Here is a 12993-nt window from a genome sequence, read left to right on the forward strand (position 1 = left end):
TTTATAGTCTGGCTCAGTGGTCCAATCAAAATTTACCACATGAAAAACTCATATTTCCTCTTCTTTTTTCTTCAAAAATATTTTTTAGTTTTTTAGTTGCAACCAAGGTCCACCCAAAATGGCTCTATTTGTCCTTTTATTTTCCTTTGTAATGCTGGAATTATAAGCATTTCTCATTCTCATGTATGCCCTAATAACATACATGTATACATACAAAATTGACAAGGATACATCTGACTTACTTGAATATTTTGTATGGTTATATTTAGTCTTTAATTATGTTTTAAGATGTTCCAATTATATATTTTAAACTTATCTTTTGGAAGAAGTATTAATCTAAGTTCTATAAATATTTCAAAATATTTAAAAATATTCTTAAGTGATTAATCAACACCTTTTAAAAATTTTGTTTTAATTGGAGTGCTTTTATTTTTTCCACGTAATCATATATTCACGTGTTGTATTAAAGAGATGTCTTTTGTATAGGGATGTGATAGGTGTGTTATGGATGTGTCATCTAGTCAAGATATTTAAGTGCATCAACTGATCCTTTAACTCTATGTTTCGTTATATTTTTGCTCTTTTGCTTCTTATACTTTAAACATTAGTCTCTTTTCATTTCATCGACAAAAAATTATATTTCTGTTCTTAAAAAAATGAAAATACAATATAAATATTTTAGATTGTAAAGTGATTGCCCCCAGATTTCAATTTTGCAATTCAACTGCTATTAAAAAGGTGACATCATTGATTCTTTCGATCGATGTATAACGTACAAAAGAGGAAAAAAAATTGCTCAACATATTTTGGAATTGGAGGTAATTCAAATTACACAGCTTATGGAAGTAGTTGACTTATAAAACTCAAAATAAAAGTGAAGGCACATAGTATAAATAATAATAGGAACAAAATAACATAATGACAGGAGTTAATCAACTGCCTGCTCTTGTTGCTGTCATCTTAAGTTATGATGCATCTCATATTTCTGAAATACCCTTAAACAGCTCATAAAGTTGTATAACTGATGTTCTTTGGCCTTTCCAAAAATATTTGGCCCCAACAAACTGATTGGACTGAAATTTCTCATCTACAACAGATCAAAAAGAGCATACTTTACATTTCAAGTTTCTTTTAAACTAGCTCATACCCTATCCTTTTATGGTACAATTAAGCATCGATAGAAACTGATGGGATCGTCTCCTGATAATCCCCAATGTCATTTAAACATGGTGGCTTAGCTGCTCCATAGTAGAAGAATGCCATTATTTTGGACAACTCATCTGCACTTACAAATCCTGAACCAAACCAAAACTCGGAGCTCAGCTCACAAAAAATTGGAGCAAAAATAAAAAATAAAGAACTCACACAATGTTTTCTCTTCGTTTCGCACTTACCCTTCTCACGGTATAAGATTTTCCCTGCTTTAGTGAAGATAATCTCTGGAAAGGTGGACACTTGAAGAGCAGAGACCAAGTTGCATTCAACGACGGCATCGACGGCAACACACTGCAGTCAACAACAGTACGTTTAAAATAATGACATTTGGTAAAAGTAGAGAGATGAGTAAACTACAGTCAACAAATAGGAAAGACATACTCTTGGCGAAGGTAGATTGCAATTCCATATTATGTGGACAGCATTCTCCAGCTCCTCACGAACTTTTTCATTTTCCTTTGGCCTAAGTGAAGACAAATACACACAAGCCATGATTCTCTAAATATGCAAATTTCCGTCATATAATACAGATCATCTTATAACTCATGTTATTGTTAAACCACTACAAGCATAACAGTTTAAGCATTGTTCGAAGTTAACTGTTCAAGATTGTACAATACACTAGTCCACAATCCAAAGCTCCTCCATATTCCCAACAAGTTAAATCGAGAAATCAAATATTGAGACAAATCACATTAGTGTGGGCAACAACATAGAGATGGCGTTTGGAGAGAAGGCCATGGGGGATAATGAGAAAGTATAACAATTGAACACATAACTGGAAAGGTATGGAAACTGCAGTCCAAACTTATCTAAAATGATTGCAAAAAGTAAACATGAATAAAATAAAATGTTGAAGAATAGATATCAATTTTTTGTATCAGACCCTCAATTTCCCCTTGCATCATTCCTATCCAAGAAATACGAGGGCCTCTAGCCAAGGACACTCTTCTTTTAGAGAAAATGAAAAGGACCAACTTATAGCAGTTCCCAAGTCCAGCAACTAATTCCTCCTAATTATATCCTGCAAGTTACTCTTTCTTCTTTTTTTCAAACATCTCAAAGCAAGTTTTGCAAGATGAAGAAACACGATATCCACAACACCCGAAAAGTGATGGAAGGGAAAATCACAATGGTTGTAGTACTGGTAGTGGCACAAGAGTAATGAATATTCAGGGAGCTTACCACATTACTGTTAAAAAATAAAAGAGTATGGAAGAGAATAACAACACAGTTACGTGGAAACCTTAGTACAGGGAGAAAAACCACGATATAGAGACTTTTCTTATTATTTTAATCTGATATACTGAATACACAGGGATATACTGTATAAATAGACAGTAGGAAACCTTAGGGGTCTACAAAATTACATAAATGCCCCTAGGTTAATAACCCTGTTTTCAACACTCCTCAAGTTGGAACATAAATATTGACAAGGCCCAACTTGCTTACACAATAATCAAAGCTTTGTCTCAGTAACCCTTTTATAAGTACATCAGCAACTTGTTGATTTGAAGGAATATAAGGGATGCATATGTTTCCACTGCCAACCTCTCCTTAATGAAATGTCTGTCTATCTCTACGTGTTTAGTTCTGTCGTGTTGAACCGGGTTATTTGTAATACTGATGACAGCTTTATTGTCACAAAACAATTTCATCGGAAGTTCATTATCTTGCTAGAGATTTGATAACACTTTCTTCAACCAAATTTCTTCACAAATCCCAGACTCGTGGTCCTATACTCAGCCTCAGCACTATTTCTAGCAACAACTCCTTGTTTCTTACTTCTCCAGGTGACTAGATTACCCCAGACAAACGTACAGTACCCAGACGTTGATTTTCTATCAACAATAGACCCTACCCAGTCAGAATCAGTGTAGGCTTCAACGGATCGTTTATCGGTCTTTCTGAACATTAGACCTTTGCCAGGAGTTCCTTTCAGGTACCGGAGGATACGTTTAACTGTTGTCATATGATCCTCACATGGAGCTTACATAAACTGACTGACAACACCTACTGCATAAGAAATATCTGGTCTTGTATGAGACGAGTAGATCAACTTCCCGACTAACCGCTGATACCTTTCTTTATTAACAAGAACTCTATCATTCTTATCACTGAGCTTCGCATTGTACTCTATTGGTGTGTCAACAGGTTTACACCCAGTCATGACTGTTTCCTTTAGTAAATCCAGAGTATATTTTCGTTGAGAGACTGATATACCTTCTTTTGAGCGAGCCACTTTCATTCCCAAAAAGTATATTAGCTTCCCGAGGTCTTTAATTTCAAATTCTCAGGCCATCTCTGTTTTGAGCCTCATGATCTCTACATCATCAAACCCAGATAAAACAATGTCATCAACATAGACAATAAGAACAGCTATCTTCCCTGATATCGATCTTTTTATAAAAAAGAGTATGATCAGAATGCCCCTGAACATACCCCTGTGCTTTCACAAAAGTTGTGAACCTATCAAACCAGACCCTTGGAGACTGTTTCAATCCGTATAACGACTTCCTCAATCTACACACCTTGTTTTTTAATAGACTCTCGAACCCAGGAGGAGGACTCATATAGACTCCTTCACTCAGAGAAGTCTGCTCTGAAATACGGCTAGAAGAGGATCGGTCGTACACCATGAATAATCCCATTCCTACAACTGATGCAGCTGCCTTCTGATAGGCCTTTTACTTAGAATTATGAAGGTCGTTAGGCAGAGTATGCGGCAATTATGCTAGGAATTCACGATAAAATGAGTTTGCGTCGTTCAGCATGTTGAATCTCGACTAACCCGTTATTATGCGTTCAATGTTCTATTTTTGTAACTAACACGGGAAGTGGACGCAAAAACGGAAACCGGACCACCGCATAGACGACCGCATGCGGAGAAACTCTCCATCGCAAGGCGAATGCATTCGATCAACGCATGGATGTTGTGGTAATCAGCCGTATGCGTCCATCGCATGGGAGTTGCGCTCGTCAAGCAATTGCGGTCATCGTGTAGAGTTGCGGTATTAAGCGAATGCGGTCATTGAATGATTACGGCTACGCAATAACGCATACGAATGGGATCAACGCAAGGTTGGTGGAATGAACGCATCAACGCATCTACCTCGAGGAAATCAAAAGATGATGTTGACATTTCACCTACCACGCCGTTAGTGGCAGAGGTTCAGAAAAGGGCTAACGCGCCGAATGTCAGACTCAGAGCAGTCCATTAATGCTGTCAGCGATCGAAGCTCTATAAATAGAAGCCGATGAACAAAAATTCAAACTATCCAAGGTTTTCGCCTGAGGTTCGCCTAGGGCGGATCCTTGTGATGCAGACAAAATACGTGAGAAGACGCTTGAGAGTTCTTCACCTCCTTCATCCATTCCGAGTGACAACCGGAGCCTTCAACCGAAGCTAGATCTCGAGAGAGTCAAGCTCCACCGCACTTCCATAGACCACCGGAAGCCTTGATTGCACATCCGCTGGAAGTAAGTCTTTGCTTCAGCCGGGTCATTTCCTTATCCCTTCTTTTCTTATATTGTATTGTACTACATTTTGGAATTAAGGAATTAATACATTTTGTGTTCAATACATTTCATATTTCCTTCAACTCCATCTCCATCTTCTTTAATAGCATCTTTGCTTATCATTGCAACACTTTAGTGGGATATGCTTGTATTCGCTACTTAGTCATGTGGATTAAGAATATGAAGCATGTAGAACCCACCGAGAGGTGGCGTTGCGCGGGAGGGTTGGTGAGTAAACTTTATTATGCTTAAGTTGTGAAAGTTGTGGCAACGCCTGTCTAAGGCTAACGCATAAAGCTTGCCTATGAGTAAAGTCACAACACCACGCCGAGAGAGTAAGTGGTTTGTCGCATTAAGCACTATATGCATTGTTCCACTAGAGATAGGAAGAATCTTTATGTCAACAAAGTTCATGCGGTTACCTTGTCTTAATGAGCCACATCATTCATTTATTACGCATACTTGAGAGAGTAGTCTAATTCCAAATCTAAGACTCGAAAGCGGATTGGAACGCATAAAAAGAATGGGGAACTTAGAGATAAGCTCCATTTGCTATCACACAAGCGTATGCACCCTACAGATCGGATATTACATGCAGTCCAGGAAGTAGGATAAGGGGTTTATACGGCAGCCACACCTCATGCGGCGAGAGCTATGAGGTGTTATGGAGGTCTCAGTTGTAGGCATATAGGCTTCTCGGCAATATCGCAGATACACCACATACGTCCTAAGTTAGGTTCACGTGTGTGTAGCATGATTGCATAGCTTGCGTTGACTAGGGTTGCCCTTGCGGTCACTCTAAGAAGTTGCAATGATGACATCTCCACATTTTATCCATTTTTCACATCCATTTGTTTCATGTCAAGAGTTGTCGTGTTTTTATCCTCTCATTCATTTTCTCATTGCGTTGTCTGTTACTTAGGAGTTAGGAGTAGAGTTAGTATAGAAAACCCCTCCTTCATTATCTTTTTCAAACGCCGCATGCAATATTACCGCATCAAATTTTGTTACAAGTCTTGAGTTCGACCTCCCGAATCATCCGAGAAAACTTGCGTTCGCGTTATACTGATGATGAGCACAAGAAAACTTGTGACAGGACGCATTGGTCATCGCATACATTTTAATTAACGCATATTCACTCCAACACATGACCATCGACGCAATACTATCAACGCATATATCTTAAGAACATGCATCGCATATTGCGTCCAAGGATTTTAGTTGTCAAGTAATTGACGTCTAATTTCTCGTCACCACCTTCGTTGCAAAGTCGTCCAGTTGCTGATGGCGATAAAAAAACCCTACCTATGGTGAACATTGTAAGAAGCTCTGGCACACAAAAGACCAGTGTTGAAAATTGCACGGGAAGGCCTCCAAACAGCAAGCGACAAAGCTCAATGACAAATCTAATACTAGTCGTGCCCTGGTAAGTGACTCAGTAGATGAACAGACTCAGAAGCAGTCTTCTGTTGACAGTAAGAACAACTTGAGTACGGTTGGGGTGAGTGCTATTGCACAGTCAGGTAATTTCCCTTCATTTGGCCTTATTAGTATAAATGATAAAAAACCATAGATTGTGGACTCAGGGGCCACCGATCATCTTACAAGTTCTTCAGAATTGTTTATATCGTATAACCCAAGTGCTGGAAATGAGCGTATTCGCATTGCAGACGGGTCTTTTGCCCCTGTTGCGGGGAAAGGTCATATCTGTCCATTTGACGGTTTAATTCTGCGTGATACTTTACATGTGCCTAAAATCCCTTGTAATTTTCAAGTATTGAGCCCCATCTTGTGCACAGTTCCGGACAATCTCTCAACACAGGTCCATCTCTTGCCACAGCATTGATAGTTTGTTAAAATAAGATGTAACATCCATGGATCCTTGTTTGCATTCATGGACCTGTTTGTGAAGCGTATATAGTCGAGAGGCATTATGTCTCTTTGAGTACAAATCTCGTGCTGCCTCCCAAATATCCTTGGCGGTTACAGCATATAATAATGGTCTGCCTATTTGAGGTTCCATACTATTCACCAAAACAAAGCGTAACAGCGAGTCTTCTCCTTTCCAGATTCGTTCTTGTGGGTCGCCTGGTGCTGGCTTCGGAATCTCCCCTGTCAAGTACCCAAATTTGTGACGCCCTTCCAAGGCCATTCGGATTGATTGGGACCAGGAGAAATCATTCTGGCCATTTAATTTTTCCCTTACAAGAAATCCTGCAGAGTTGCCCATCGAACCAGATAAATGAGAAATATTTGGCAAAACAGGGAACGAGTTTACCGGGTTTTCTGAATAGACTGGTTGAACTTGGGGATTTGCGCCAAACATCGTATCCAAATCTGAAATCTGTTGTTGAAGATAAGCCAACTGTTGTCTCACATCGTCTGGGTAATGGGTCGAACCACACGCGGCTGGAAACAGGGCAGCTACTGTCGGCTGAAAAGACGTCGCCGGCTGGAAGGCAGTCGCTGACTGGAAGGCAGTCGCCAGCTGGAAGGAGGTCACCGGCATCTGTGAAGAACCCAGCCGACCGGACGGTTCGAGAAGGTAGTCGACCGACGTGGAAAACCCAGTTCGTGATGGAGGTCGTTGGTCGAACAAATCTGGTGCGGAAAACCCAGTCGCGTTCGCGTTCGGCGCTGCCCTTTGTAGATCGATCCGACCTGATGTGGAATGGTAGACCGACGCGACCCCGACTGGCGCAGACGTCTGTGATGGCATGGCGGACTCCGTCGGCGCGGAAGGCAACAACCTGCAACCTGGAATGACTGAATTTGTTTGTCTGCAATCTGCCTGTCCATCGATCGGAGCTTCTGTCTGGTGCAGCGGCTCCCACAGACGGCGGCTCTCCGTTGACTGCTGTTGGACGGCCGAAAGTAACTCCAGTAAGGCTGCTTGAAAACACTCTTTTACGACCGCTCGAATAGCCGTCTTCATGTCAAAACCCGAAGTTCCATCAACACAAGATGATTGTGCTTGATTCTCTTCCATAACGGCTAGGGTTTCGTCGCTTAGCTCTGATACCATGTTAAAAAATAAAAGAGTAGGGAAGAGAATAACACAGTTACGTGGAAACCCTAGTACAGCAAGAAAAACCACGATATAGAGACTTTTCTTATTATTTTAATCTGATACACTGAATACACAGGGACACGTTGTATAAATAGACAGTAGGAAACCCTAGGGATCTACACAATTACATAAACGCCCCTAGGTTAATAACCCTATTTTCAACAATTACAATCGCACTGAGTAGAGACTGATAAATATCAAAGACCCTACTCCTTCCATTATGCTCATGTTGCCCACCCTAAAGGGCCAGCCCATTTATGGTAAAGTTATTAAGTTAACCTAAGACTTGAACCCAAAAGTTGGAGAGTATCTCCAGACTTCCTAACCTCTTGCTATCGAACATCCCTTTGAGTGAATAAAATGCAAATATGAAAAATATAAAATGATATCAACTACCACGAATAGAGATCTGTGAGACCTCCAATTATATACACATAAGAGAGAAGGGGTAAAAAAAGGAGATTTGCAAGAGACAATTAGTTAGAGGGACGTTAAAAAGGTGATTATACTTGCAGGTGTGGTCTAACTGAGGGTTTTAATAGGGGTTTCAGGCTCATTATCCATGGGGGAAATTTTGGTGAACCTGAGGCTTACAAGAGGATTTCTAGCTCTCTCGAATGTGCTGGTGTTTTGTTTCCTTTTGAATTCCTTGTTAAAATCTCATTTATGTTCTTGAGGATTTCTTGTTGATATTGTGGACTTGCTAGACTATCATTTATCATAATATAAGAATCACTCGCAGGGTTGTTATTCCCCTGTTCCTAGTACATTGTTGGGTTTTCTTGTGTGGAGGTGAGGGTGGATACCAAACAAGATCCTTGCATTGCATTGCAGGTTTGGAATCAAAAGGAAAAACATAATACATGAGATAAATGTCAATCAAAGCCATGAAAAAAAATTTCACCCCGCACAAGATCCTATTCTTAGTAATCTTACGACAGGCAATTAGATGAATTCAAAGAGCATACCTTTTGTAGCGATTATGTACAAATATGATTAGTGGACTAATATCTTTGAACACAGCCTCCTCCCATTCAGCAATTGTTATGTCCTTAATTGGACGAATGTAGTTGTCATCTTGCCAAACTATTTCATTATCAGTGTCATCTTTATCATCATCATCTTTATCATCCTTTTTCTTATTTTTGATGGTGATCTTATCAAAAAACTGACCCAAGTTGAAACCCCAACCATCAGCATCCTCGGGCCAATCAGGATCCTCCTCGTCCACAACAAGAGGATAGTCAGCGAGAAGTTTTTGCATCATCCTTCTCTTTTCCATGTTGTCTATCTCCTCCTCAACATTGGGGTTCATATCAATCACTTCCCTAATCTTCTCCCTCCATTCCCGTCTCTCCTCAGCATCCATAAGCTCAAGGTCTTGCTGCTTTTCTGAAGAAGAATCATCTTCCTCATCGGAGTCCATATCTACTTGTCCTTTCTTCTTCTTTCCATCACCAGACCTGAGTGACCCTGCAGTTTTATAGGCCCTTAGAGTGCTGCTTCTAAAACAACTACCCTACAGATCATAACATGAAGCGCTTCACAGTTAGTTTCCCCAAGTAACAAGAAACAAGAACTAAGGGTGAGTTGGGCATACAATTTTATTTAAGCACTGTTTCAAAAAAAATATTTGCTTATTTACATTCTCTTAAAATGATTTATTGATAAGTATGTTGTTGCACCATGTTTAAAACATAAATGTCAAATTACCATACAGTCAATCACTCTAAAATCAGTTGTTGGAGAATCAACTTTCAAAGCTTTCTTACAAGAAGTTTTGAAATCAGCTACAATCTTAGGTAAAACACTGCTAAGCATCCAAAATCAGTAAAAGAAGTTATACCATATACCAAAATGTAGAAGTATATGGATTAGAGAATGACATTACCTGGGAAGGAAACTTCATCAAAGAGATGGATGAAGCATAAGAACACTCTAACTTCCATGAAGAAAGAACACTGCTTGTTTGGGAATTCGTTGGCACAAATAAAGTACCCCCTTCAAATTTGCAATTGGAAGAAGGCAAAACCAGAGACGGTAAACCTAGTGTATGTTGCAGCGCCATTTCTACAAAGATGAACAATGTATGAACTCAACTATTGTTTTGAGAAATGGGTTTGAATAAAATCATAGCATAATACAACAATAAAGAAGTGATAACAAAATACAGAGAGATGGAAATGACAAAAACAGAAGGTAATTCCACAGTTGTAAATGAAAGTGTCAATTTCCAATTCGTTTGGCTAGGATGAAACTTAAAACTTCGATAAACAAACTTGTTAGCTTGTAGAATTTGCCCAGAATTTTACAAGGAGAAGTATACAGGAGAAAGGAGAGGCGATAAGTGTGGCTAACCAAGAATTGAAAACCAAGCTCAAATGGTCATTGAGTTTCTGTAAAAACCCCTCAACTCCCAGAACCAGAATCTTCCAAAAGTCTCCAAATATTTCCCCTTTTAACAGTCCCGTCCCATCGGAATATTGCCCAAACGAATTCAGAAAACCGAAAAATTTCTACTTAATGGGAGAATTTGGAGGTTTTCAAAATGAAATCTTTTTTTTTTTTTTTTTAAGTTTGGGCAAAAGATTTCCACTTCTCCAAGTATTTTTATATTTTTCCTTAGGCTCAATTAATCAAATAACATTTATTTGATTAATTAGCAAACCTAATAAATAACTATATATATTAAATCTAATTTAACGAATATAGTCAATTAATTAAATAAACATCATATGTTTATTTTCCTTCACCTCTCAAAATTAACTAATTTCTTATGAATCTGATTCATTAAAAAATCATTATTTGAATCATATTTAAATATTTCTCTCTTAATTATAGATCAAATATAAAATTAACTATATCATATTAATCTCATCAATATATTATTCCATCAATTAATTTGAACCATCAAAACATTCCTCTTGTATTTCCTTTAATGAGCTATCAAGGGAACTTTATGGACCTACAGATTAGAAGCTCCAATAATATGAGATTAATTGATTAAACTCCTTTAATCCAATTAATCAATATTCATTAACTACTGGGCATTCAACTAAAGACCAATAGTTACATCTCTTCGTACTGTAGACTTATTTCTGTCTATGGATATAACCAATCAACAGAACGACCCTTCACATATGCTTATAACTACAGTTGGGTTAAAATACCGTTTTACCCCTACAGTTACATCTAACTCCATAAGTACCACTGATTCCTTTAATGAACAAACAGTTTATAGTCCAACTATAAACTAACACCTCTCGAGCCAGTGAAAGGATGAGATCTCATTGTTCAAGATCCGGAACCAGCTATTAAGGGAGCAATTTATCTACTTTCCCAAGAAATGGGATGGAGTGAATTCCATCTTGTGTCGCTGTGTTCCCAGCTCCCTAATCAGTCAAATCTCCAAGATGGTAGGTTTATTAAGTCGATTATCATGGCCACTCTCACCCATACAGATCAAAGCGTTACTGTCATAAACAAAAGTTCATAACTCATTTAGGATTAAGGTCAAGTCTCCTATGGTCATCCTAGTGAAATGTAAGTCTCTTCTAGTAACAGTGTTATATAGAGAGTCTATTCATTTCGTGGTCCGATCTTATACAAACTCTTTGTATAGAATACCTCCGCTCGCATGTCTCCACATGAACAATCAGGATCAGATCATTTGTAGCACCTTACAACAATTGTAACATCTACAAACCAAGATAAGGTACCCAATCTTATTCATCTACTATACACCATTTAGGTTATTACTTAAACATGATTCACCTATATGTCTCCACATACATGCTTAAGTTTCATAAAATATCCTTGGTTTTAGTTTATTGGATTGAATTAATGCAGTCTAGTCGTCAAATAAAATACCTCTGATTTTATTAGATAAATGATTTGTGTTAACAAAACTATAAACCACAAGATACATTAGATTTAGGACATCAATCCCAACGATCTCTAACTTGTCCAAAGCTAGTAGAATTTATCAAAATACAATAAAAGACGAGTGGGAAAGTAAAGTATTAATATACAATGTAAGGTAAAGTATGAATATTCAATACAATAAACTAGGGTATAATATACCCAATAAAATCTCTCACTTGCCCTAACTTAGATGACTCACATCTCGTAGACCTAGACCCTCTAGGTGACCCTAGAAAACTTTAGCCGTAAGAGCCTCTGTAAATGGATCAACAATATTATGCTTTGAGGCAATCTTTTGTGACAATCACATCTCTCTATTGCACAATCTCTCTAATAAGATGATACTTGCACTCTATATGCTTTCCACGTTTGTGGCTACGAGGCTCCTTGGAGTTTGCCACAGCACCACTGTTATCACAATAAAGCATGACGGGCAAGGACATATTTGGAACAACTTCCAAATATGTGAGAAATTTTCTGAGTCGAACGACTTCCTTAGCAGTTTCGCAGGCAGTTACATACTCAACCTCCATGGTGGAATCCACAATACGACCTTGCTTAATGTTGCGTCATACTATAGCTCCTCCATTCAGAGTAAACATTGATCCTCATGTGGATTTTCTTGAATCCTTATCGGTTTGAAGATCAGAGCTAGTGTATCCTGTAAAGATCAAATACTTAGCCCTATACATAAGGATATAGTTTCTCGCTCTCCTAAGATACTTTAGAATAGCTTTAACTGTCGTCCAGTGATCAATCCTGGATTGGATTGATATCTACTGACTGTTCCCACTGCATAGCAGATATCGGGTCTAGTATACAATATGACATACATAAGGTTACTCACTGCAGATGCACAGGGAATCCATCTCATCTCCATAACCTCTTGAGGTGTCTTAGGACACTGTTCCTTAGACAAGATAATTTCATGTCTGAAAGGTAACAAACCCTTCTTGGAATTTTGCATCGAATATCTGACAAGCACTTTGTCAATATAGAATGCTTGGGACAAGATTAGTGATTTGTTCTTTTGATCCTTAATAATTTGAATCCCTAGAACAAATTGTGCTTCATCCAAATCTTTCATTTAAAATTGAGCAACTAGTCATTCTTTAATTGTAGTCAGATAACCTATATCATTCCCAATGAGTAGGATATCATCCACATACAACACAAGAAAAGCTACTAAACTTTTGATGATCTTCTTGTGAATACAAGGCTCATAACATTTTGATCAAAACCATAAGATTTGACTGCAACATCAA

General features: G+C 38.4%; 1 protein-coding gene across 4 annotated transcripts; it reads right to left on the reverse strand.

Annotated features, from left to right (window-relative positions):
• Positions 1–869: 869 nt before the first annotated feature.
• Positions 870–10369, reverse strand: LOC120068376 (thioredoxin-like fold domain-containing protein MRL7L, chloroplastic). Of its 4 annotated transcripts, none has more exons than XM_039020124.1 (6): positions 10131–10369; positions 9696–9874; positions 8773–9323; positions 1597–1678; positions 1395–1506; positions 870–1295 (listed from the first exon to the last, which is right to left on the reverse strand). In XM_039020124.1, exons 2-6 carry the CDS (start codon positions 9870–9872, stop codon positions 1168–1170), a joined length of 1050 nt encoding a protein of 349 aa, XP_038876052.1. In that variant the 5' UTR covers positions 9873–9874; positions 10131–10369; the 3' UTR covers positions 870–1167. The 4 variants fall into 4 exon arrangements, with proteins under 4 accessions (XP_038876052.1, XP_038876051.1, XP_038876053.1 ...); XM_039020123.1 differs by having other exon boundaries at positions 10163–10368; XM_039020125.1 differs by having other exon boundaries at positions 10117–10137.
• Between the last annotated feature and the right edge of the window lie 2624 nt (positions 10370–12993).

Source organism: Benincasa hispida, chromosome 12, assembly GCF_009727055.1.
Source record: "Benincasa hispida cultivar B227 chromosome 12, ASM972705v1, whole genome shotgun sequence".
Taxonomy (NCBI): domain Eukaryota; kingdom Viridiplantae; phylum Streptophyta; class Magnoliopsida; order Cucurbitales; family Cucurbitaceae; genus Benincasa; species Benincasa hispida.